General features: G+C 44.4%; 2 protein-coding genes across 2 annotated transcripts in view; both read left to right on the plus strand.

Annotated features, from left to right (window-relative positions):
• Positions 1-3,900, plus strand: part of CD96 (CD96 molecule) — a 41,554-nt gene extending 37,654 nt beyond the window's left edge. The window contains exons 14-15 of the mRNA XM_045001883.1: positions 63-186; positions 950-3,900. Of these exons, the coding sequence (XP_044857818.1) occupies positions 63-186; positions 950-1,058 (233 nt within the window). The 3' untranslated portion in view covers positions 1,059-3,900. The remainder of the gene's footprint in view (positions 1-62; positions 187-949) is intronic.
• A 20,658-nt stretch (positions 3,901-24,558) lies between these two features.
• Positions 24,559-27,519, plus strand: part of PLCXD2 (phosphatidylinositol specific phospholipase C X domain containing 2) — a 30,129-nt gene continuing 27,168 nt past the window's right edge. Inside the window, exon 1 of the mRNA XM_045002190.1 lies at positions 24,559-24,643. Within this exon, the coding sequence (XP_044858125.1) occupies positions 24,559-24,643 (85 nt within the window). The remainder of the gene's footprint in view (positions 24,644-27,519) is intronic.

Consider the following 27,519-nt stretch of genomic DNA (forward strand, 5'->3'; position numbering starts at 1 on the left):
GATGTTGCTTTTCCTTGTGAACTGGAGTTTGAATTATGTCTTTTTTTCTGTCTCTTTTTCAGGCATGGTGGGGAATGCAGAGAATACTCGCTTCTCCTGGCCTGCGGTTGTAGCACTCTTGCTTCTGTTTTGTTCTTTTCTAATCATTTTAGGAATCAGAAAATGGTGTCAGTACCAAAAAGAAATGTAAGTATTAGTATCAAAAATGGTGAGCAGAAATAGAGATATTAGTGTGGATTCCAGCCCAAAGTTTCAGAATGAAGTTCAGATAATTATCTTATTTTGTAGATGCATGTGTACATGGGTAGAAATGAACAAGTACAGACATACAGTTGTGTGAAATACATAATTGAAGCTTAATCCCATTCACTGTTCAATATGCTTCAATTTAACATTCCACATAAGAGAGCTGAGTTCCTTATTAAATGTTTGGGGAAATATAGGGATGGCAAACTAAACCCCTTTAAAATGTACCCTGGTTATTCTGAACTTTCAGTTAACTGCAGTAAGATTATATTTATCCTTGGATTGTTAACATCTTGGGACTGGGCTTTTACTTTATGGAGCCCTGTAAATCTCCATCCACTGCTGTAAATCTTTGTAAATGTGTCTCCAGATATCAATGCAAGCAACAGCTTGCTGCCTTATTTATCCAAAGGTTTTGGATTTCACCACAGCACTTCAAGTTGTAAAAGATGTGTGTTGTCCCCAGCCCTCCACCTCTGTGTACAAGAGAGCTCACATCAATGCCAGAACATGGTTTTGAGCTGTAAAGTAGAATATGTAGGTGAGAGAACAGACATGAGCTCTACAGAATGTTAGAGAAGAATGAGGCCAAAATTCTTTCTTACCTTTTGTCCTTATATCTCTTCCCATTTTCCCTAATAATTTTATATTGATTTTTACATCATTAGCTGTTGTGTTTTCAAATACTTTTTTTTTATTCTAGTATGAACAGACCTCCATCTTTCAAGCCACCACCACCTCCAATAAAGTACACATCCATGCTAGAATCTGATGGAACTACCCCATCCTGCCATGAACTGGAAACTTTGTAATGTTTCTTGATGTATTCCTGAAACATCTCTGAAGAATATTATATCTTGTAACTGAGTAAGCCTTTTAAAATGCAGATTGCTGGAGTTCAGTCTGAATGACCCATATTCAGAGTCAAACTTCTTAAACTGACAAGGTCAGAAGCAAAGCACTCCTGAGTATGCTTTCTCATCCATTTAGATATGCATTCATCTGACAGACTGGAGTCTAACTGCAGCACATTGGAGATTACAGGTGCTCAGCTTGGATTGGGTGATCAGATGGGAATTTGCTGTCTTAATAATGGGAGTTAGATTAGTGCATGTGTCACTTGGTTAACCTGCCTAGAAAAAATGTTGAAGCATTTTATTTTAGTATGCCTATAATTATGAGCACTTTAAGCATATGGCAGACATAATTACTCCATAGTCTTGGTAATACTTTTGGAAGCTTTCTGACACATGCATGAACAGGGTTTTTTTAAACTATAATCTTTCTTTCTATACAAATACCGATATACAGTGAGGTTAGCCAGTGCTAAGCCTAAAGAGCAGGAACATTCATTGTAGGACGATAGTCCACATATATCATCACTGACATCCAATGTGGACTCACTTGGAAAGACTGACGTGAAAGGAGGCTGCTGTTTCCTTCTGACATGATCTGCCGAGAAGACCTGCTACATATATTGAAAGTGCCAGACCAAGGAGAGGTCAGGCTATCTAGCAAGCCATCTTGAATGGGAGACCTAAGGACTGAAATGCATAACAATCCAAGGGGATGACAATAGAAACAGTGACTGCTTCCACGGACAATAGCTATTGAAAATAACAATTGTTCAAAGATACAAATATTTTCTGAAGTATATTTATATATCAAACATATTGATCTCCGGAGGAAAAAAAGGAACACAGTTCTTCATTTTTCACTCCTCAGTTGTAAATGTGAGCAGGGAGAATCCTGCTGAGAACTGGTTTAACTCTTTGTCTTTGCTAAATATCTTTTAATATTGCAAACAATTTTCAGACATGTACAAAGTCAGGCTTCAACTGGAAGCAGTACAATTAATGTGAGGAAATGCCATCCTGATAGTGTGTTTCACAAGGAGCCAAATTCAGGCATGGTAAAGTTGAAAATGATGTGCTGGTTTAGTGATGGGATATGCAGCACTTTCTGCAATAGAAGTGGAAGATGAGTGTCATGGAGTTTACAAATGCTATTGCATTCCTCATAGCTTTAAATGAAGGAGTTATTTGATAGGAAAAAGAAATAAAGAAACTGTTCCCTCTAAAATCTCAGACATAAGAGTACGCTGTTGTTTATCCGTTTTTAGTTAAATATCTGAGGTTTATAGCAAGCACTTTTCTTCATAAAGAACTTTACAAACTTCTCATGCACAGAATAGGGATCAGCTTTTCCACCACTGAAATGCATCTAAATCTAGTGTAAAACATAGTAGATGATTAACTGCACAGAACCATTTACATAAAGTTCAAGACAAAAAATGAAAAAAAAATGTCATCCACTTAAAACTCATGGGAAAATATAGAAAGGCAAATAATAACCCACGTTGGAATGCAGCTGGGATACTGCTGCAAGCTTAGTAAAAAAAAAATAGCAAGGAATCTTCAATGGCTGCAAGTGGTCACTATCTTGGTTTTAATAAATGATCCAAAAGATGTTACCTCCGGGGCTTAGAGGAAAGAATACCACCTTTGTAACTAACTTTGTTTCTGGCACCTCCCTGGGTTTTCCTTGGATGTTTTTGACCCAAGCCTAACTATTACAGGGTTTTCCATAGCACCCTTCACTGCCATATGGAAGAGCTTCCCTGTGACATAAATCTGCCCAGCAATATCCGTGCTGGACTTCATGCCGTCTTCTGCTCTTTTCCCCTCCCTGGTTAAAGGGAGTTCTTTCTGCTTGAGGAGTAATTGTAGTTTTGATCCTCATTTTGCCATTTATAGTAGAAAAGTTTCCTCAAAGACTTGGGATCTTGTTGTCTGCCTTGAAAATGGTCAGACTCTGGTTTAGACAATCCTTTCAGGTAGCTGTTTCAATAGCCAAACTCCTTAAGCCAAGGATGCTCTGCCTTTGGCTCCCAGGAACTTTGTCCTGGGAATTGTGAGCTACCTTTTCCCAAGGATGCAAGTTATGGAGGAAGACTTGGATGCTGCTGTAACTGGGTGAGTTAAAGCACTTCTCTCTGGAGGCAATGAATGTAATTCAGTGTGTCCAAGTCCCGAACTGGTTCAATCTTCCTGAGCTATTTGAGATGTTGCCAGGTCACACTGAGAAGAAGAAAATGGAATTACCACAGGTTGACACCAGTGTCAGAACCCAGTCTCATGAGTTCATTGTAATCCTAAGGATTTCTGAAACTTAATATGTATTTTCCTATTTTTTCCTCTTTTCATTATCTATTATATTTTCAAGACTCATTATTCAGCCACACAGAGAGAAAAATGAATGCCATCACAAATTGATAAGTCCATTTATGTGCATATATCTATGACCACGGTGTCTTTTCCCATAATATGAGGCTGGTCTGTGTCACATCTTGTATGTTACCCTGTACAGCTTTTTATTTTATTTTTTGTATTTGACTTGAAATTGTAAAAGAAATATTATGTGGGTGTAATGCCACCTTACTACCAGACGATGGCTCCACAGCTGTAAATTTAATTCTCTGGTTAGTAAAGTCATAACAATAAAATGAACATCTTTACTACATTTTTGTTGGCCACAGATGAAATAATTATTGAAAAGGTATTGATGAGTATTAAAAACATTTGATACAAAACTTCCTTCAAAAACTGATAAATAATTGAGAATAAAATCATAAGCTGCAAAATTTGCTCCAAAACCCAGATAAATATACAGTATAGGTCCTTCAGTTTTAGGAAAGTTATTTTCTAGAGTCTCCTTCCTTGCACTATATAATGTGTTTCTCCAGTACAGACTAGTGAGAGAGAAGGCAATCACAAATGTCAGCTATTCACTTCATAATTGAAGACTGATCTTATTCGAAAGCCATATCGGCTCTTTATGTATAACCATTTTATTCTAGCACAAAGCCATGTCTTGAGAAAGAACTCAGGCACTGGAAGGCTCAGAAGGACAGCTCTGGGATTGCCCATTGCCCTGATCCACCAGTTAACTCCTCTGGTCTTTATTTACTTTAACAAAAAACCTCTGTGGCAGATGTTTTTCCTTTCCCCTTTCTCACCAGCAGCAGGGATAGCAGGAAGGAAGAGCTTGTGGCTTCTCACTCCTTCAGTAGAACACCAAAGGGCACCCTCAGGAACAGGGGTGGCTCCAGGCACCAGCGTACCAAGTGCATGCCTGGGGTGGCAAGCCGCAGGGGGCAGCCCGCCGGTCGCCGTGAGTGCAGCAGTCAGGCTTCCTTCAGCGGCGTTTCTGCAGGAGGTCCGCCAGTCCCGTGGCTTCGGTGGCAATTCGGCGGCGGGTATGCCGAAGCCGTGGTACGGGCGGACCTCCTGCAGGCATGCCGCCGAATCCGCATTACCAGCGGACCTCCCGCAGGCATGCCTCTGAAAGCCACCTGACTGCCATGCTTGGGGCGGCAAAATACATGGAGTCGCCCCTGCTCAGGAGAAGGGAGATGCTCATAGTCACCAATCATGTTAGGAATACTTCTTTTGTGGGGGTGGAGGGAGAAGGCAATGTTGGGGAGAAGGAGAAAGGAAGTATCTAATTACCAGCCCCAACCACATCACCAGGGCCGTCTCTAGCCATTTTGGTGCCCTACGCAGCCCCCCCATGGAGGGGGTGTGTGGCCCCAGGCCTCTGCAGGGGGGGGGCAGGAGCAGGCTTGGGGGGCAGGGGGAAACCACCCCCTAGCACAAGCCAGCAGAGCGGAGAGGGTTGGGGCTGGGTCGCTCCACTCCCTGCCGCCTGGTGAGTGCAGGGCAGGCTTGACCCCGCACTCACGGGGCGGCGGGATGTGGAGCGACCCGGCCCCAGCCCGCTCCGCTCTGCTACCCTGGCTCCCAGCCTTGGGGCTTGGGAGGATGGGGAGGGGAACTGCCCCCCAGCACTCACCAGTGGTGTGGCTGGGAGCTGGAGGCACGGAGCGAGCTGGGGCTAGGTTGCTCCACTTACAGTCACCCAGTGAGTGTAGGGCACCGAACCCCTGCTGCAGTCCTCAGGGGAAGGGGTGGAGTTGGGGCGGAGCAGGGACAGGAAGAGGCAGGGCAGGGGCAGGAGCTTTGGAGTGGGGGTGGGGCAGAGCAGGGGTGGGAAGAGGCGGGGCTGGGGTGGAGAAGGGGCAGGGGCCATGGGGAAGAAGTGGAGCAGGGGCTGGAGCAGCATGGATCTGTGTAGGGCACCAGGAAATTTGGTGCCCCAAATTTCCTGGTGCCCTACACAGCTGCATACTTTGCCCTGCACATCACTTACTCCGGGCATCCCATACCACAATCAGTGGGACTTGTGACCAGTTCCAACTTATGCGAGTATGAGTCGGAATGTCCAGGATTAAGCCTTGTTTACCTAATGTTAGTAAACAACTATGTCATTGTCAGATAGAAGGTGCTTTATAAGTGCAAAGTATTTATAATACATTATAAAATTATACTACTTGGCAAAATCTTGGAACTTGTAGGATAAAAGCTGAAAAAAACTTTAAAATGAATGTATTTTGAAAAAGAAAAATATGTTATAAAATGCAACCTGCACAGCAAAAGCCGTGATAATTAGATGTTTCAGTTTGCTACTTGTATTTGTCTGTATTTATTTTTGTACGTATATGATTTAGGTACATCTAGGTCATGCCCTAGATATTGTCCTTCCAAAAAATGTGTACCACATAGGTTTAAGATCATCGTACTTTGAAGCCATGCAGGTAGGTATTTATGTTAATGTATTTGTTTACTTCCTTTCAAAAGAATAAAAAAATTGAATGTTTGAAGAATAGAAAAAAGACAAGAATCTCTGTTTAGCTAGAGACTATAAAGATAAGTGCAAAGTAATTCATTTAGGAAGGAAAAATCAAATCACTTAGCCACAAAATGGGAAATAAGTGGCTAAGTGATGGTACTGCTGAAAAGGATCTGGAGGTTACAGTGGATCACAAATATAATGAGTCAACAATGTGATGCAGATGCGGAAAAGGCTAATATCACTCTGGGATGTTTTACCAGGCGTGTTCTATGTAAGACACAGGAGGTAGTTGTCTCACTCCACTTGACATTGGTGAGGCCTCAACAGGAGTATTGTGTCCAATTCTGGGTGCTACCCGTTAGGAAAGATGTGGACAAATTGGAGAGAGGCCAGAGGAGAGCAACAAAAATGATAAGTTTTAGAAAGCCTGACCTTTGAAGAAAGGTTAAAAAACCTGAGAACTTTGATTAATTGTTCTCCATGTCCACTGAAGGCAGGACAAAAAGTAATGGGCTTAATCTACAGCAAGGGAGACTTCAGTTAGCTATTAGGATCAACTTTTTACCTATAAGGATCACTGGAGGTTTTAAAAAACAGGTAGGACAAATGCCTGTCAGGGATAGTCTAGGTTTACTTGGTCCTGCCTCAGTTCAGGGCGCTGGACTTCATAACCTCTTGAGGTCCCACAGTCCTACATTTCTATGGTTCTATGATGATTCTATCTTCAGTATTTAGGGCCTCATCCAGCATCCACTAAAGCCAATGGGAGTCTTTCCAGACTTTAATGGAATTTGGCTGGACCTTCATTAGAGTAGCCACTGCCATTGTATCTCATTGCTGTGCTTATCAAGCCTAGATATGTTCCCCGATCTCATTATATTACTGGAAGCCACCTGTTGGGAAGCCTTCCCGCCTTCTGTCATGTAGAGCACACAAAAAATGTATTTCCCAAACCTTTCAGTTGTTTCCACAGATTAGATAGGGACTTTTGTGTGAGACAGCTGAGAGTTTAGAGGACAATCTGGCTATTGTACATGCAAATGATCCCAACAAGTGTTAATCCTCTTTTAATACCTTCTGCATCACTCTAAATTATATGCCTCTCAAATGGATTTCAGTGTGACATCTAAAAGGCACCTTTTTTTACTGTAAGTAAATTAGACTTGGATTGTTCGTTTAAAAGGCACCTCTGTTATTTGTAGCAAGTTCTTTGTCTTGTTAGTCATTTAAACTTGTGGTTTTTCTCAGGCTGCCTGGAAGCAGGTTGTAGGAGAATGCAGTCTGGTCGAGAATCCCAGAGTTGGATTAATAAGTGTAATGGTTGCTGCTAATTAACATTATCTCCTGAAGAAATAGTCCATCTTAACACAGATCTAAAAAGTAACTTTCTATTTTAGCTAACACTCTCTTGTTTCAACAGTGTCTTTAAGCCTTTGTTTAGAAGTTACTTTTGCTAAACAAATCCTAAAGAGCACATTGTACTGAATTTTTTATGAGGCCTTTTCCAGAATTTAAGCCTTCATTTATCAGAGCAAGCAAACAGACATTGGAAAGAGTCACGTGCCCTGAAACCAGAGAAGGAGGCGCATTGAAAAGAGAAATCAAACTGGTGTTTAGTTAGGAAAAATACTTAAGTTAATGTGGACTGCGACTCACTCATTGAGTTTTGTGACTCCCAAGAGCCTTATGGGCAGTGACCCAAGAACAGGTTTGCCTACAAGTTCTGAAAGGAATGTTATTAGCTAAATCCTATAGAAATATGTTCTAATATCGTTTTTAAAAAATCACACCATATTTAAAATTATTCCTTTAGGGACTGATCCAAAACCTTTGAAAGTCAATGCCAGTCTTTATATTGATTTAAAGAATATAGGATTAGGCCCTTAATCACAAGTCCTTCATCATCTGGTGTCTCTCTCTGGTTGTTGATTCTCTGAGGCAAATTCATCCTAATGAGATTTTAACCAGTGGAAAAAAATCCTCTTTGTGTCTTGTTGGTTTACTAATTTTCACTAGGAGTTTTCTCCATGCAAACTGATCACAGCATGAAGCATAACTGGAAACATTCTCATCTGGTGTAAATATTTAAAGGGAAAGCACTGTCATGTAGTTGAGTCCCAAATATTAGGTTTTGGTTGAAAGAAAGGAAAATAAAGGCTGTACGCTTAATACAATTAAATAGAAGTGGAGAGCATGAATGCAAAAAAAAAATACAAAATACAAAAAACCAAGATTGTTATTGACATTCACAATTGCCTTTGCAAATAATTGAGTTTCTGTGATAGTCACAGTATTTTTCTGTTTTGATATGTAACAGGGACTGAACACAGTAACTTGGTCTACTGTAACTGAAGAACCAATACTTTTTAAAAATGGTGTCTGCTATGCATTATGAAAGACTGTCTGATATTCTCAAATGTGAAATAATAATTCCATTGCACCCAGTGGTGAAAATGGTAATGAACAATTTAGAAGACTTCAGTATACTTACATGAATTGCTGAATCCTGCTTTTTTTTTTCTTTTCTTTTCTTTTTAAGGGTAGCAGTGTCCCTTTAAAACACTGGGATGATGTGGAAGCCAGTTGAATAATAATTATGATCTATTCTCTGATGATAAATGCATGTAAAGATTTGGAATTAACATAGTGCTGTGGATTTAGGACTAACATGTAAATCTTGAAAAACTATGACTGAAAGCCCTAATAGCAGCTATTCATCTCATTGAGTGTCAGTGTGACAGAAAACAACCAGGGTAGGGTTGCAGTAGCTCTTCCATTAGAAACCCTTATTTTCAGTAGCTCATAGACTTTGAATTTTTCATACTTTTGGCTTAAATTTTTCACACTTGGTGTCAACCTGGGGGTGAATTTTACTTTATTTTTTTATTATTGTATTATTTATTTATTTATTATTTTAATATTTTTTATGAAAACCTGAGTACAAACCACTCACCTTTTTTTTTTTTGTTAGGCAATGGTGAAAAACATACATTCCCGTTACTCTGAATTAGCCCCAGTCTGTGTATGCTGCAAAGCTAATCTTTTTATCAGGCATTTGAGGGGAATTGTTGCAGAGAGAGGAATGGAGGTTTAAGCTTTTAAGTTGCCTGGCTTGCTGGTGATATAGAGTTGTACTGCTGCCTTTTGCGGGCACTAGCCTATGTCTAGGGTCGCCAGCTCAATGGGGATAGGTATCCTTTTTTTTAGCTTTTGTGTACATCTAAATTCAAGCACTAAAGCCCTGATAATCTGTGGCACACTGGATATAAATTCTGTCAGGTGGCCACCCTGGTTTCTGTTGCACACAGTGCAGCTGAACGAAAATTCCATAGCAGCTACAGAAAAAAGAAAAAATACAAGTTTTCTGCAAAAATGGCTAGTGCAAATCAGTACAATATCCCTAGTAATGTTTGTTTAGGCATCAGTCCTGCCAACACTTAAACATGAGTTTGACTTTAAGCACTCAGTTTCACTGATTTCAAGTGAAGCATGTGTAAGTGTGTTTGCAGGACTGATCCTTGGAACATGATGATGATTAGTTTTTTAACTCTGGCCTAAATTTATAAATGTCACTGCTGCAGGTTTTTGTATTGAGCACACACAATTAAATTTTAGACGTCTTCTGGGGCGGAGGGAGCTAATGATTTTGACAGGGGAATAGGTCACGTTTTGCTCTGGACATCTGGAATAGTGTGGGAGGTGATTTTGGTGTGGGAGAATGACACTTGGTGTTTCTGCTACAGATAACCAGTGAAGCAGTTAGTGCTGACCATTAAAATCTCACCTTTTAGGTTTCAAAATTAACATGCTAGTGAGATGAATGGGACAGTCCATGCCTCTCAGCACTGTTGTTTCAGGCTGTTAAACTCAAAAATATGATTCTGCACCAGTTATACTTCATTCATATTTATAAAATTATTTTTGCCACAGTAAGTTCTATAAACAACCTTTCTGGACAAAGAAAAATGTAGGTTCTGGAGGAGAACTATTCAGCAAAGGATGGAGTTGTAGAATCCATAAGAACCAACATTTAGTTTTTCCATTTTTATTTATTTTAATTGTATATATATTATGGTAGCGTCCAAATGCCCCAATAAGAATGAGAGCTGCATTACGCTAAGTGCTGTACATACACATGAAAAGACCGTTCCGGTGCCATGTAGCCTTTCCATCATGAAAAACAAAACAGATTACACAGTTAATGATTTACTTTATTTAAACAAATAGCTGTATTTGAGAGCCAAATAGATGCTAAACCAAAGAGTGAGGGGCATGGGAGGGTGAACGGCAGTGATGAATTAGGGAAAACAAACTCAAATTAAATGTACTGAACTACCAAGATAGGTACTGCACAAGCTGATGCAGCCACATGAAAATCCTCTCTGGGTTCAGAGCTTTGATAGCATCTGCAATTCTGTGGCTTTAATTACATGAAAAATATTGGTGATTGGAATAGCATAGGGGTTGTGCTGAGATATTGGGGCCTGCTTTTGCTCCCTTTAAAGTTAATGACAAATATGCTAATTGACCTCAACTGGAGGGGAAGCGGGACTGCAATGCACAGTTAACTAGATCCTAAACCCATCCTTTCTGTTGTCCCCTGGCTGCAGGACAGTATTAGATCAGTTTGCTGTGTGAATACATATAGCTGTAAGTAGATTATTTTTCATACAATTAAATACTTAACACCTAGAAATGATCATATTTTTGTCAATCTACTTGAAAAAATAATTTATTTGGCATATGCAATCTTCTCAAGCCAAGCCAGAGCGTTCTTATTAACGATGTTCAAGGTACAAAGCTCTCCAGGAAGTTGTCATTGTGAAGTCCTCAACAATATGTGTCATGTTTGTGGCTGCCCACATTGACATAGTGGACTGTCTCTAAAACACCACCGAAATTCCACTGCCTTACAAATTCCATGCCTGGTAAGAAACCTGTTCAGAAGGTTCCATTGCCTTTGTAGTAAATCAAATCCGGATTGATGTTGAGTGGTGTCCAAGACAATAAAATTATTTGTCACTTTCTCTGCAGACCATGAAGCTTGCCACATGTCCTTTATGATAAATCGCTCAACTGGTAAACATCCACAATGGGCGACATGAGGGATTAAGCAATTCTTTAACGTTAGATGTGGCATCAGTTTTGCTACATCAGTTCGTCTCTGTGAACATTGGCAGAACAATATTGCAGAGAACCAGTAACCATGGTAGAGGAGTTGATTTAAGTGTACCTGAAATAATAAGCATGGTGAATTAAGTTGTATGTTGTTCAGCTTTATGTGATAGGAGCGAGCCCATACTGGGGCGCAATAGTCCGCCACTGAATAACAGAGTGCCAAGGCTGAAGTATGTAACATTTGGGCGTTGGTGCCCCATGTCATTTCAGCCAGTCTTCTGAGCAGGTTGTTGCGCGTTTTGACTTTAGTCACTGTCTTTGTAAGATGGTGAGAGTTCTATCCAACATGAGGGCTAGATAGATAGTGTAACTCATGCTTTATTTGCTGACCACTGAGAACTATGGTTAGCTCTCTGCCCACTTGTGCATGATCTAAGTGGAAGACACTTGACACAGTCTTACTTCTACTTGGTATCAAGCACCACTGACAATGATAATCAGCCATAACCACCATATCTGCATTCCAAACACTCGAGTTTGTCAAAGGAGTATGACCAAGTGCCGAGGCATAAGTCATCTGCATAAACAAGCTTGCGAGTTCGGGTAGGTGGTAGGTCATTTGAATATAAGTTGAATATCATTGCAGGAGGCCATTCTTCTGGTGCCTCCAAGCACTTGTTTTATCACCAATAGGCACATAGAAATAGTAATTTCTCAAAAACAGCCACTGCACATACTACCCAACTTAGCACAGTTCTAGAAAATTTCACCACAAGACCTGTGTGCCAAACTGTATTGTATGCTGCAGTCAGATCAAGGAAAATTGAATCAGTCTTCAGCTTATGTTGGAATCCATTTTTGATGAAAGTTGTAATTGCCAGCACTTGATCATGTGTACTATGACTGCGGTGAAAACCAGCTTGCTTTGGTACCAGCATGCCTTCCTCAGATGGTGAAATTCTTTGCAAAATCAGACACTCAAGCACTTTAAAGCATATGCTTATAGGTAGAATTTGTCTGCAGCTCGTAGGCAAGAATGGGTCTTTCCTAGGTTTCAGCAAGGCAATGACCTTCGCTTGGCACCAGATTCTAGGCAGTCTGGATTCTCGCAGAACTCTGTTTAAAAAACAAACGAGCCATTCCTGAGCATGAGGACCTAGAAGTTTCATGAATTCAGGTGTAATTCTATCATATCTGGGAGCTGTACCCATTTTCAAATCATTCTGCACTTTAACCAATTCCAGACTAGTGAATGGCTCCATCAACTGGATTTCTCCTTAGGAAATGCCACTATTTGTTATGTATCTGTCATTTGACAACTCTGTCAACAGGAGCTTTGGTGACCTTCAACAGATGACTGGCAATCTGATTTGGAGTAACTGCCAGCCTGCTTTGCGCACATGGACGTTGAGCTGCACTTAGTCAACGAATTAAGCTCCAACTCTTCTGGCTTGACCGCATAAAGTCAAGCACCACTGTCACTTCCTCCCATCGAGGCCCGCGAGCGGCATCCAACAATTTTATAAAATGGTCCAAAATCTCCAGATCACCTGACTTCTCATACTGCCTCAGCAAGTCTGCACAATCATCGTTCAAACATGGAATCTACACTGGTTGGAAGCCACATGGAATTGTTGCACGTACAACTTCAACAATGGCACAACAGAAACAACGATTTGCATCTTCCATGGAGATGATGTTTAATGGGATGGTTACAACACCCCATTCTAAGTACTCTGTAAAGGAGCCCCCATCTGGCTTCCGGAATTTCCATCTTGGCTTTGGTACGCTCCTTATCATCAGAAGACGCATTCCCTTGATGTAGACTAATGATGATAAATGATTGTGCTAATATTATCCTAGAAGGGATTGATTTGTACACAACAAATTTTTATATGCAATTAAAATAAGTTTTACAATATATTAAAGGAAGTGTATGAAGTGCTCTATGCATGGTGCTTGAATTTAAGTAAGAGTTTGAGAACCTGTCAAATGAAAAATACATATTATATAAACATATATACTGTACTTTTAAAAAAGATACAAAATCAAGGAAACTTTGAAATGTACACTATAATGTACTCTGATTCTAGAAGGATATTTGATGGAGCAATGCTTTTCAATTTGCAGTATTCCTAAGGGGAAAAAAATGTGTGCATGTTTGTATAAAATATGTGCTTATATGTGACAAAGCACTATTCTTTTTAAAGGAAGAACTTGCCCACAAAGTGTAAGCCCTGAAAGATAGAATGTGCTGTTAAGATGTTGAAAAAAATATTTTGGAAGAAGCTACACGTGAATCTTAGGGTATATCTACACTACAGGGACTATATTAACATAGTTGCGTCCCTGTAGTTATGCTGGCATAATCCCAGAGTGTATACGCACCCTATACTGATGAAAGGGGTTTTTCCTTTGGTGTAGGAATAACACCTCCCAGATTAATGGTATCTGGTTCAGCAGAAGCATTCTTCCATCAACCTAGCAGCATCTACACTGGGGGTTATGTTGGCAAAGCTATCTTGGGCAGGGGTATGGATTTTTCACACCCTGGACAACGTAACTGTTGACCTAAATTTTAAGTGTAGACTAGGCCTATGAAGTTCACAAATTGTATTACAGACAGTGCTTGATCACCCAATTAGAGACGTTGGCTTGTTCTTAATTTAAAAGTCCATACCTCAAACTGATGTAGCTATGCTGATCTACCCCCCAGGGTAGATGCAGCTATATCAATGGAAGAATGTCATTTGGTGTTCCAACACCAATGGGAAAACCCCTTCCATTTGTATAGGCTAAGTCTACTCCACAGGGTAATGCTGGCATAACTACAGTGACATAGCTATGCTGCTATTGTTTCTATAGTGTAGACATATTCTTAGAGCCAAAGACAAAGGTGAAATAAATGCTATAGTAATGAGTGAGCATAGATTGGTAATCTTGCATCCTGAGCAAGTGGAAGGGACAGGATGTTGCAAGAAGAGCCACAGACTATGCAGGTATAAAATAAAATGGTCTATCTTAGGCCCTGTCTACACTGGCAAGTTTCTGTACAGTAAAGCAGCTTTCTGCATTGTAATTTGCGAGGTGTACACATTGACAAGCCACTTTGACCAGGTCTATGCTGGGGGGGGAGGGGGCCGAGGAGGGGGATTGATCTAAGTTACACAACTTCAGCTACGTGAATAACATAGCTGAAGTCGACGTACTTAGATCTACTTACCACGGTCTCTTCACTGTGGTAAGTCAATGACTGATGCTCTCCTGTTGACTCCACTTGTACCTCTTGCCCTGGTGGAGTACCGGAGTTGACGGGAGAGCGCTCGGTGGTCAATGTATCACATCTAGACTAGATGAGAGAAATTGACCTCCGCTGGCTCGATTGCTGCCCGTTGATCCAGCGGGTAATGTAGACCAGCCCTTAGTGTGCCGAATCTGCGCAGCTGTAGAACTATATAAAAAAACAACCCAACAAGAGGCGTACAACTTTCTGCGCCGGGGGTACAGCACCGCGGTGCCAGTGTAGAAACTGGTCAATTACAGCACTGCAATTGGCCTCTGGGAGGTGTCCCACAATGCCTGTTCTCACCTCTCTGGCCATCGGTTTGAACTCTACTGCCCTGCACTCATGTGACCAACCATCATCCCCACCCCATAAATTCCTTTGGATTTTGAAAGTCCCTTCCTTTTTGCTCAGTAAGACGTGCAGTGCTCTCAGTGCATCTTGCCAGGTGGCCATGCCTGCTCCACACACAAGGTGATCCCCCTGCTTGGAGCTATGCTAAGCTGCTGGACCTCATCAGCACTTGGGGAGAGGAAGCTGTCCAGTCCCAGCTGCGCTCCAGCTGTAGGAATTATAATACCCTATGAACAGATTTCAGGATCCTGACAGAAAGGGGCCATGACTGGGATACATTGCAGTGCAGGGTCAAAATGAAGGAACTGCAGAAGGCCTACCACAAGGCACAGGAGGCAAACCGCCACCCCAGTGCTGCACCCACAAGCTGCCATTTCTGCAAAGAGTTGGATGCGATACTCGACGGTGACCCCATCTCTACTGTGAAGACCACTGTGGATACTTCAGTGGCTTGTGTGCCAGTTGAAAGTGGACTGATCCAGGAGGAGGGAATCTTGGATGAGGATGTGAAGCGGGAGGGGGACCCAAAGGCAGAGGATGATTCGGAAGTCAGAGATGCATGCATCCAGGAGCTCTTTTCTACCCCAGAGGAGGCTAATCAGTCACAGCTGTCAGATATTGGTGAAGCTCAAACAGGAGAGGCAACCCCTGGTAAGTGGATTTAATTTTGGGAATCGCTGAAGCGAGTTGTTGGGAGGTAGGAGGGTTGCATAAAGCAGGCTTGTCTCCCACTGCATGCCTAGTCTGAGCAGCAAAACAGTTTGTTGATTGATTCCATTACTTCATGGGAATCACCCTCAGATCAACCAGGAAACTCTCATGGAGATACTGGGAAATTCGCTGATGCAAGTTCTTCGGCAGAGCTGATTTGTTTCTTGTCCCATTAATGGTAACTTTCCCATGCCACTGTGCCATCCCGGGGGCACGGGGACCATTGCTGCACACAGGCGAGCCGCATAGGGCCAGGGCAGAAGCCTCAGTCTTGGAGAAGACACTCCCTTGATTTCCTGCTGACCCTGAGCAGTGAGCTATTTTCCATAATGATCACCTCCTATGGAAAGTGTGGGGACAGGAATGACTATCAGCCCCCCCATACACACACACACTCTGGCTCTCCCCAAAAGCCATGTGCCCAGTGTACAGCAGGGTCCGGGAAGAGTGATTTACCCTTCCCCTGTGGCTACTCACCATTTTGGGGGTCTTGTGGCTCATGTGTGCTTGCCTGGGGTCAGCCAGTTAGTGATAGGTGTGATAGTACTGGCTGTGTGTTAAATCACTAAATCAGTGTTCTCTGTGTTGTAAACAATACTGCTTCTTTAAAATGTTGCATTTAAACTTCACAGAGATGACCCTCGGAGTCCAGCTTCCCTCTTTGTTATAGCCAACTGAACAGCTGTGCAGAATTAGAATGCACCAAGAAGAACTAAGGAGGACTTTCTGTGTGATGTCATAGAATCATGGAATATCAGGGTTGGAAGGGACCTCAGGAGGTCATCTAGTCCAACCCCCTGCTCAAAGCAGAACCTAATCCCCAACTAAATCATCCCAGCCAGGGCTTTGTCAAGCCTGACCTTAAAAACCTCTAAGGAAGGAGATTCCACCACCGCCCTAGGTAACCCATTCCAGTGCTTCACCACCCTCCTAGTGAAAAAGTTTTTCCTAATATCCAACCTAAACCTCCCCCACTGCTACCACTGAGAACAGTCTAGATTCATGATTCACTCCTCAGACGAAAAACAATAATTGAAGCAGTGGCAGGACAGCGAGAAGAGGGATTGAAAGGAGAACGTGGCGCACCAGAATGAAGCCACGGAGCAGCTCTTAAACGTTATGGAGCACCAAGCGGAGACACTCCAGGCGATACTAGCTCTTCAAACCGAGCAGCTCCACACCTGCCCTCCCCTGCAGCCATTGTTGCAAAACTCTTTCCCATGCGCCCCCCCAGACACCACCAACACACTCTTATCAACCTCCTGGCTCCAGTTTATACCCACTGCATTCCACTCCTCTCCCTCTCACAGTCTAGCACTGCTGACTCCCACTACCCACTGCATTCAACACCTATCCCTCTGCAGTTTGGCCCTGCTGAAGTACAGTACCCACAGCATTGTACTCCAAAGGAGAAGGATGGATATGATCCCTGGACATACACAAATCTTTAGCCATCCTGGGAGCCCTCCTTCCCCCGGGACCTTCCTCCATCCCCCTCACAGCTAGGTTGTTGGGTTTTTTTTGGTTTGACTCTCTCCTCCGGTTGTTGTTTTTTAATAAAAGAATTTTGTTAGTTTGAAAGCAATCTTTATTCTATTAATTGAAAGCAAAAAGAGCCCTGCAAAACAGTGTACAATTATGTTAAGCCCACATATTGCATCGTCTGCACCAATCACCACCTAGCATTACAAGCACTGCACTCCCGAGCATAACAACAAATATTAGTGACTTTCAGCTTCAAATTACTGCCTCAAGGCATCCCTGATCCTTGTGGCCCCACGCTGCATCCCTCTAATAGCCCTGGTCTCTGGCTGTTCAAACTCAGCCTCCAGGCGCTGAGCCTCTGCGGTCCAGCCCTGGGGAAAGCTTTCACCGTTCCCTTCACAAATATATGGAGTGTACAGCATGCGGCTATAAACATGGAAATATTGTCATCGGCCAGGTCCAGCTTCCTATAGAGGCAGCACCAACGGGCTTTTAAATGGCCAAATGCACACTCAACAGTTATTCTGCACTTGCTCAGCCTGTTGTTGGACCACTCCTTGCTTCTGTCAAGTTGCCCCGTGTATGGCTTCATAAGCCAAAGCATTAAGGGGTAGGCAGAGTCTCCCAGGATCACAATGGGCATTTTGACTTCCCCACTACCGCCTCCGTCTTCCCACAACTCTTAGCGGCAGAAGCGAAAGCGGGTCTCTGTGGGATAGCTGCCCAGAATGCACCGCTCTGAATACCACTGCAAGTGCCACAAGTGTGAACACGCTATTGCACAGGCAGCTGACAGCGTGAACACACAAAAGCAATTTCCCTTCACCGCTCTCTAAGCAGCGCTGTAACTCCCGGCACTGTAGCTCTGCCAGTATAGACATACCCTTACTCTTTAGCCTCTCATGTTAGTTGGTTTGTACTGTTATTCCTTTACTCTCCCTTGGTGTGGAAATTGCACCAATTTCTACTCAATTGTACTGGCTAGCTGACACCTGGAGGTGTGATTTACAACTTGAGGAGAAATATCTGTGCTAGCTCTGGTCAAGCTAGGACACCAGAAACAGAGTGCAGTTGTGGCAGAGTGAGGAGCTAGCCACCCTGGCTGCATACCTATCTGAGACTTTAGGCATGTACTCCGGGCAGCTACCCCTCCTGCTGCTTGCACTGCTATTTTTAGCATGCTAGTATGAGTATGTGTTTCCTTGAGCTGGAAATTATATTCCTAGCTTGAAATGTAGCTGTACCCTAAATAGTACCCTATATCTTAATGTCTGTGGACAAGGGGGAAGAGTAAATTGACAGTTGCAATCTTACTGTTCACATTTCCTGATTTATGAATGAATGGTGCAGTAATGTAAGTACTGATTCTGCTGTCATTCTGCTGTATGTTGGGGTAACTCCATTGAATAGAATTACAACAGTGTGAGTAAGATCTGATTCAGGACCACAGCTTTTTTGTGGATACAGATGGAATCCAGTGTATGTGGTCATATGCACGCACACAAAACAGGTATGCTGTATGAGCAAGCATACAAGAGGCTGTAATGTGATAATTGCAGGCCTTGGCGGCATGCAGAAGTTCACACTGGCTCAGTGGATTTTAAATTTCATGGCAGTGCAAATCTAGTATTCCTATTTGATGCCAGTTGGGGTAAAATTACATCCGACTTCTTGCCGGCAAGTTAAAGTAGTATGGGCTGGATGAATGGACTATAAGGTGGCTAGAAAGCTGGCTAGATCGTCGGGCTCAATGGGTAGTGATCAATGGCTTCATGTTTAGTTGGCAGCCAGTATCAAGCAGAGTGCCCCAAGGGTCGGTCCTGGGGCCAGTTTTGTTCAATATCTTCATTAACGATCTGGAGGATGGCGTGGACTGCACCCTCAGCAAGTTTGCACATGACGCTAAACTGGGAGAAGTGGTAGATATGCTGGAGGGTAGGGATAGGAAACAGAGGGACCTAGACAAATTAGAGGATTGGGCCAAAAGAAATCTGATGAGGTTCAACAAGGACAAGTGCAGAGTCCTGCACTTAGGACAGAAGAATCCCATGCACTGCTACAGACTAGGGACTGAATGGCTAGGCAGCAGTTCTGCAGAAAAGGATGTAGGGGTTAGTTACAGTGAATTGAGAAGCTGGATATGAGTCGACAGTGTGCCCTTGTTGCCAAGAAAGCTAATGGCATTTTGGGCTGTACAAGTAGGAGCATTGCCAGCAGATCAAGGGACGTGATCATTCCCCTCGGGCCCCATACTACAAGAAATGTGGAAAAATTGGAAAGAGTCCAGCGGAGGGCAACAAATATGATTAGGGGGCTGGAGCACATGACTTATGAGGCGAGGCTGAGGGAACTGGGATTGTTTAGTCTGCAGAAGAGAAGAATGAAGTGGGATTTGATAGCTGCTTTCAACTACCTGAAAGGGGGTTTCAAAGAGGCTGAATCTAAACTGCTTTCAGTGGTACCAGATGATAGAACAAGGAATAATAGTCTCAAGTTGCAGTGGGGGAGGTTTAGGTTGGATATTAGGAAAAACTTTTTCACTAGAAGGATGGTGAAGCACTGGAATGGGTTACCTAGGGAGGTGGTGGAAGTGGAATCTCCTTCCTTAGAGATTTTTAAGGTCAGGCTTGACAAAGCCCTGGCTGGGATGATTTAGTTGGGGATTGGTCCTGCTTTGAGCAGGGGGTTGGACTAGATGACCTCCTGAAGTCCCTTCCAACCCTGATGTTCTATGACTCTATGACTCTGCTGACATCCTCCCTGATTTGATCACCACTTCCTCTTTGGCCCAGACCATGCCCAGATACTGATGGATCTTGTTCCAGTTCTGTTGTTGAGCCGATGCAAAAGAGGAACCAAAGTGTTGCTTATTCCTATTGCTATACTGTCTGGACATTATTTGACCAGTTGTAGGGCAGCGCTGTGTGGGGTCAGCTTTTTTTCACATGCAACTGATTGACATTGCAATAGCAGGATGGTCAGATGGTCAGAAAAACATGCAGATGTTAAAATGTACTACATAAGAATGACTTATTTTTATTTAGGCCTCAGCTACCACTCGGACAGAAGGAGGAATCTAACAGTAAGGGGAAGCAGGCATGTTGTGCACTACTTTACTCAGAGACCAAATAATAGTAATGATCACTGTGAAACCTGCATAAAATAAATTTCTAAGTTGTGTAAAACACAACTTTGATACAGAAAGTAAAGGTCCTGCTTTCTAATGATGCCTGATTAGGCCCATTTTCACAAGCCGGCTTTGCAGAAGAGTTTGGGACTCTGAACTGTGGGATCTGACTTCTATTTTGTTCCTGCTGTTTGCACAATGCCCTTCAGAAAAGGAAGTCCTACAACATACTCACTCGAGCATCTGGGTCCTGCTGCATGAGGAGTTAAATGTGTCAGATTTGCCAAATGTGCATCTCTATGCAGATTTGCCAAATATGCATAGAGCAATAAATAAATAAAAAGGCAGAGATGAAGCAGAGTGCAAGTACTTCACAGAAGACAGGCACCTGGCTGACCTCTAAGCTGACCAGCACCAATGAAAAAAAATGTAATCCTGGGGGTTCAGAGTTCAGAATTCAGGCTACATGAGGCTTTTTAGGAGCCTCTGTGGCAACACGTGAGACTACGAAGAAGAAATGGTGACAGATCTCAAAAGTTACAAGCATTAAGTGGAGGAACTGCAGGGTTGGCATAGTGTCTGGAATATAGAGAATGTGAAGCATTATGTACGTATTTTTAAGTGAACCTCAACTCCCTCCCATGATGATGGGTAGGTATACACTATATTAGTGATACAGGCGCAGAAAACGGTGATTTGTCTGAGGTCACACAGCAGTGGGATGGTAGAAAAGGCATTAGAATCAACAATCGGTGAATTCCAGACTGTGCTTGTTCCCTGGAGGCTATGCTGCTTTCCATTTGACAAAAGGATAAGTTCTTGAGGGGAGAGCAAGAGTCTACTTAGATGACTTGTATAGTGTGGAATAATACAATATTTAGGATTTGCCTCTTGTTTTGGAAATAGTTTGCTTTATCACAGGCCCAAGAGAGGCTCTGGAAGATGACCTGGGAGGGCAGCCAAGAAGGATATCTAAGACGTTGCAAGAACTCAGTTGAATCTGAATATGAGAGAGCCAACCGGGATGGCTAACAAGAAAGATATTTCTTTGTTACCTGGCTTATACAGCACAGTACTCTAACACAGACTCATATTAACAGCTGCTAAGAAAATTGCAAAGGATTTAAATTTAGCATGTGCTTTAACTGATTGCACTATGATCTGAGTTATCTGGAGGTATGTTTTATTGTGCCCACAGAAGCAAAGGCTTTCTTGAAGTCTGAAAAGATTTATTGCGGCTGAGGCGGGGCTTGAAATGGACATGGAGGCCTTCGTGACCATATAAGCCTTGTTTTCATTATTTAAAATGTATGCTGTTAGTACACAATTATGAAGAGTTGAGTTAGCCACCACAGTGCTAACCATGACTTTGGCACTGTAGACAGTGTTGTCAGCTAGTTGTGTTGCATGATACTAAACACAGGTTAGCCAACTCTATGCTGACCACAGAGTCCTGATCAGTATCATGTGAGTTGATTCAACTTTACACAGTTGTGTTGTAACCATATAAAATTTTGTACTGAGGACAAGCCGATAGAAATTCTATAAAATGATTTGCTATGTGCTTTTTCTTATAGGTTTCCCATTCCCCCGCCCAGCTGTGTAGCAGGTGAGTGTGGTTTGAGAGAGGCTCTGAAAATGGAAAGTGTGGAAGGCAATGTTATTGAGTGTGGGGCTGCCTGTAGCCAACTCTGATCTCAAGGATGCAGGTACTGCTGGCTCTGGCTGCATTAAATAACTGTTGTGTGTAAGACAGTGTGGTCTTGCCTCATTCATTCCCATTCTCCTGAAGCTACAAAATGATAGTCCAAACAGCCCTATTACTGCACATATGTACCAATGTACTTGTTTGATATCTGAATATAGTACATTTGAATTTTATACATGATGGACTATTTCCTGCCTAGTAACTTTATCTATGCACATTTATTCCATCTCTGTTAGGTTTTTGGACTCCTCAGATAGTTGAGTGGGTTTCATTGTTGAATATTCAGAGAATAATTACTGCACGGGGTGGGGGGGGAGAATGACGATAAAGGGATGAAGCTTTTGGTGAATGATGGACCAAAGGCCTTTGGCATACAGTACTTGTAAGTGATTCTGATCCTGATGTCAGTATCAATAAGTATTTGCATTATGGCAGCCTGTGGCTATGCCTACCCTGGATTGGGAAGTTTAATTCCAAAAGCAATGTGAAGCTGTATCAGATGCTCTTCCATGAGCTAGATGGATATGCTCACTTCAGTTTGTATCTTGAATGTATCTGCATATATTTCACTATTTAAAAGAAGGATTAATACTTTATTATTTGAAACTGCAGTGAAAGTACAATTTGACATGGGGCCATGTAATTTGTTTTCCCTTGTTATGATGAGAGCTGGGCAAGATTTTCTATTGTGCAAAAATCTGAGATTCCAAATATTTTTTTCTTTCTGCAGTGGGATGAAAGAAAGCCCTCTTGAAGTGTGTAATGAAAAAATGAGGGAGGGAGGAAGGAAGAACCAAGGCACCCCTGAATAGCCAATCGCTCGGGGTCAGGCCGTTCATTTGGGAGGTTGGAGATCCAGGCTCAAATCCCTGCTTCACGCCAGGGAACTGAGCTTGAGTCTCTATCCTTCCTCCTACTGCCCTCTGTGAGTGCTCTAATCACTGGGTATTGACCAGGGGCGGCTCTAGCAATTGCGCCGCCCCAAGCAGGGCGGCACGCCGTGGGGGGCGCTCTGGCGGTCGCCAGTCCCGCGGCTCCGGTGGACCTCCTGCAGACGTGCCTGCAGAGGGTCCGCTGGTCCCGCGGCTCCAGTGGAGCATCCGCAGGCATGCCTGCGGGAGGTCCACCCGAATCCGCGGGACCAGCGGACCCTCCGCAGGCATGCCTGCGGCAGGTCCACCGGAGCCGCTGGACGACTGGACCCTCTGCAGGCACGTCTGCGGGAGGTCCACCGGAGCCGCCTGCTGCCCTGCCGGCGGCATGCCACCCCAAGCGCGCGCTTGGCGCACTGGGGTCTAGAGCCGGCCCTGGTGTAATCTCTACTGTTTCTGAGAGCAAAAGGGTGTCCTTCATGATGCATAAGTCCCAGAATGCTGTTCCAGCCCCTACCTTATGGCATTGACTATTTGGTGTTTCTCTGACTCTCCTGTTGGAGTTGTTCCACTTTGTATAACCAACCAACCAACCAACCAGAGCCTAACTCTATAGCCCAGTGGTTGTGTTACTCAATCAGGCACACAGGGGCAGGGGCAGCTCTATGTTTTTTGCTGCCCCAAGCATGGCAGGCAGGCGGTGCACCTGCAGGTGGTCTGCTGGTCATGCGGATTCGGTGGCATGCCTGCGGGCTGTCTGCTGGGGCCGTGCCATCGGCATCCCTCCCGTGAGACCGGCAGACCTCCTGCAGGCGTGCGGCCGAAAGTCGCCTGCCTGCCGCCCTCACAGCAACCAGCAGGGCTCCCCCTGTGGCTTGCCACCCCAGGCACATGCTTTCTGGGCTGGTGCCTGGAGCCACCCCTGCACAAGGGACTTGAAACTCCTTCTCCCACACCCCCAGGGAGTATCCTAATCATGGGCTATTCTTGGGGGGAGTGAAAGGAAGGGGTTGTTTTTGTTTGTTCTTTCTTTTTACCAGAAATGCCAGCCTGTACCTGAGAAACATTTCCCCTCTCCTCCTCCACCCCCAAAAAGAAAAAGATGGATTGAAATTGCCACATTCACACGCAGTTGCAGTATTGACAAATAAAGCATGTTCTTAAGACCACGGCCAGGACTGCTCTGCTCATGTCTTCCCTAGGCAGGTTTTCCTGGGTTTGGAGATTTCTTACCAACGTGGTTTTTATTAGATGTGAAGTTGTGCTGTCAGAGCCACTTTCTCCCCTTTCTTAGTTAAATCCCTTGCTTGTACTTGTTGGTTGATCTACAAGCGGTTCTTTTAAAAGCGGGACTGGGGGGACTTGCCACCCCGTCTCGGGCCCTCCTGCCGCAGTCGGAAGCCGAGCCGGCTGCTGGGCGGAGGCAAATCTCACCCCGGCGTTCAGTGTGACCTTGACAAATCGCCTCCAACTTGTCCTGCAAAGCTGAACTCTGCGCAGCCAGAGGGCAGCGAGGCTGCTCGCGTCCCGCCTTCTCCCCGGTGCTGGGCGGGGGCTCGCAGCCCGGCGGGCCCTGGGCAGAGCCAGAGGATGTTTGCCAAGGGGGCCGGGCGCTGGCAGCGGGCCCAGCGGCTTTATACCTCGCCGCGGCCGGCGAGCGGCCGCGCACCTGTTACCTAAGCCGGGAGCGGGCCCCTGTGCGGTGCGATCCCGCTGCCGGCGGGGCGGCGCGGCGCGGGCAGGGCATGTCCGCCGGGGCTGGGGGCGCGGTGCGAAGCTGCGCGCAGCCCGGGCGGCTGAGGGGACTGGTGCCCAGGCGGCGGCAGGAGCCGGAGGCGGCCCCGGGAGAGGCGCAGGGGGGGCGGCCCCGGGGGAGCCGGGGGCTGCTGGCAGCAGGCGAGCCCCGCGGCAGCCGCCCGCCCTCCCCGCGAGCAGGCGGCCCCGGCCAGGCGGCGGGAGGATGGCCGCGGGCAGCAGCGCGGACTGGATGGGCTCCCTCGCCCCCGCCCTCAGCGCCTTCCCGCTGGCCCATCTGGCCATCCCAGGTAACGCGGCCTCGGCGCGCCCGGCTCGTCTCCGCCGCCGGGGTGAGCCCCGCCGGGGCGGCCAGGGGCGTGAGGTGCCCGGGCAGGGACAGCGCGCGGGGCTCAGGCCCCCGGTCAGTAACGCGCCCCTGTCCCGCGCCAGCCAGCCGGCCCCGGGCGGGGGACGCTGCGGGCCGGGGCCGGGCGGGTTGCTCGGGGGCGCGCTCGGCGCTGCCCAGGGGGTGGCCAGGGGAAAGGGCAGCGCGGAGGAGGGAGCCCGTTGCCTGCTGTGCCAGCCCGAGACTGGCTGGGAACCGCCCCGCGCAAGGGGTTCCGGGTGGGCGCTTCCTCCCGGGACAAGTTTCGGCGCCCGAACTGGTTGGGTGACAAGAAACACTTTGCAAACCTCGGGGCTGGCGCTGGGAGGGGCCGTGTGGTGTGAACGCACCTGCGGATTGGGGGAGAGGGGCTGATTGTTTGGGGGGCTCACCCCAAGACAAAGCCCCTGTGCGAGTTACGCTGTTTTTATCACCCAGGTCTAGGAGGTGTGAGTACCCCCGAATTACCTTCGCTAGGCTTGGCTGGGGGTTGTTTCTGTTTGTTTGGTTTGGTTTGAAACAACCATACCCAGTGTGGGTTGCCACTTGCTGCAAAGTGTGTGGCTAGCTAGGGTAAAAAATAATGTCCGGGGGTTATTTTACCACCTTCTGCTCTGGGTCAGCTGATCACCAGCTGAGGTCAAGAAACATTCTCTCCTCCCACGCACCTCTATGGTGTATTATTACACAAGTGAGTAAATTATTGAGGAGGGAGTGACCTTCCCTCGGAAGCATCCTGCGCTGGCTACTGGTGGAGCCAGGATGCCGGACTAGATGAATCATTGTTCTGCTCTGGTAATGCCTGTGTCTGAACACCTTCCGGAACTGAGGAACCCGTAATCTATGAGATCAACTGGGATCTATGTCTCCTCTATAGGTAGTAAAATAGGAATGAAGCAGTCTAGCACTTGAGTCTTTCTACTGAAAGCTATATAGGAATTGTGGAGACCGCTGTGCCATCAAGTCCAGTACCTATTGCTGACCATAGCCAGTACCACCTGCTTCAGAGGATTGTCATACAGTAACAGTGGAGTTTATGCCAGTCCCCTCAATAGTTAGAAGTTGGTTTATGCCCTGAAACATGAGTTTGTATCCCTTGCAATGTTATTATTTGTTCTGATATTTATTATGACAAGTCTGGGATATTCTTGTTATCCAAGTAAAATGTACTATGTGCGGGTGGGATGTGTGTGTGTGGGGAGAAAACTACAGTAATTTGCAGGAAAACACTAAATTTTCCTTCAGTTTGTCAGAAATAGAATTTCAGCAATGTAAAGCAAGTTTTTCTGTTTTAAATAAAGGTTTTAATACTTAAATTTAAGTGAGGAATAAAAAGAGATTTGATGTTTATTATAACAGGAGTTATATTTTTACATGGTTTAAGCAAGATTTTTTTTTTTTTTGGTGGTAAAAATTGTGTCTGAATTCTGTTGTTTTATATATAAAAATTACATATAAAAACAGAATTCAGACACAGTTTTTACCACCAAAAGAAAAAAAATCTTGCTTAAACCATGTAAAAATATAACTCCTGTTAGTGTGTGTGTGTGTGTGTGTGTGTGTGTGTGTGTGTGTGTGTATATATATATATATATATATAGACACTATCTGACTTTTTTAAAAGTAGCATGGGGGAATCTCTTTCTCTGGTGGGATTTGTGGGATCTATGGTTTTTGCAAGAAAGTGCAGGGTAAAAATGCAAGAAACAATGTGGGCATGGGTGGGAGTCCATATTGCAGGGCGGGACAGGAATGGGATTTTTAAAAAATAGTCCTGTGCAGGGCTCTGGGTGGGTACTCAGATCCTGTGGAAATTCAGTGAGATTTGGCAGGATGCAAGCTTCCTTAAACTGTTTCAGAAATCTCAGCCTGACCTTAGTCCCTTCTAGTTTTGTGAAGAGTTCATGAGTCAGTCCTGGCTTTCTTCAAATTTATCAGTCATTCATAAGTATTGGCCAGACACTTGGCCCAAATAACTTTAGGCTTACATGTGAGGTCATACAACATTTGCTTCCACTATTCATATTGTGTGTTTGGCTTCCGAAGTCACAAGTTAGTATTTATGTTCCTGAATGACCTAAAAGCTTTTAAAACAGGAGAACAACTAATAATTTACTTTTGTGAAGTATTTTTCAAATGAATTAATCATTCATGCTAAAAATAATGAAACCTGGACCTGAAAAACATTTTCATTGATGCTTGGTGGCTGTGCAAAATTAAATACCTCTGAATGACAAGTAATATAACCCCATCTGTCACAGCAAACTAGTGCTTAGACTTTTATGTAAACAGCAGTGCATCTGTCATCTTCCTAGCCTTTGACCAGCTCTAGTCCAAGTGAGAGGCGTAGGGGTTTCTGTTTGTAAAACAGAAGGAAAAACCTCGAGAAAGAAACCACAGCAAACAACACATTCAGGAACTAAACCTTTCTAGTACTGGCAATGTCTAAAATGGAGTCCAAATATTTAATCAAGTCAGGTTTTGTAAAGGTGAATTCTAGTATTGATATCTGTTTCAGATATGGGAACAGGTGTGAATTTCAAACAGAGATTCAAGCTCTGGAAGAATTGGTATTTATCTGTACTGCCTTCCCTTTCTGCTCCCATACTCTAATACCTTTAATGTTACTTTTGAAATATATTTCTCATGTTGCTAGGTAGGGCTGGAAGCAGGCTGGGGTGATACTTAATTATTAATGCTTATGCTGTGCTTAGCCATGGGCAATACTGATGAGTAATGTAAAAATCATCCCTACTGCATATATTCATTAGTCATTCAATATGAATGCTTTATAGTAGA

Source organism: Mauremys mutica, chromosome 1 (assembly GCF_020497125.1).
Source record: "Mauremys mutica isolate MM-2020 ecotype Southern chromosome 1, ASM2049712v1, whole genome shotgun sequence".
Classification (NCBI taxonomy): Eukaryota; Metazoa; Chordata; order Testudines; family Geoemydidae; genus Mauremys; species Mauremys mutica.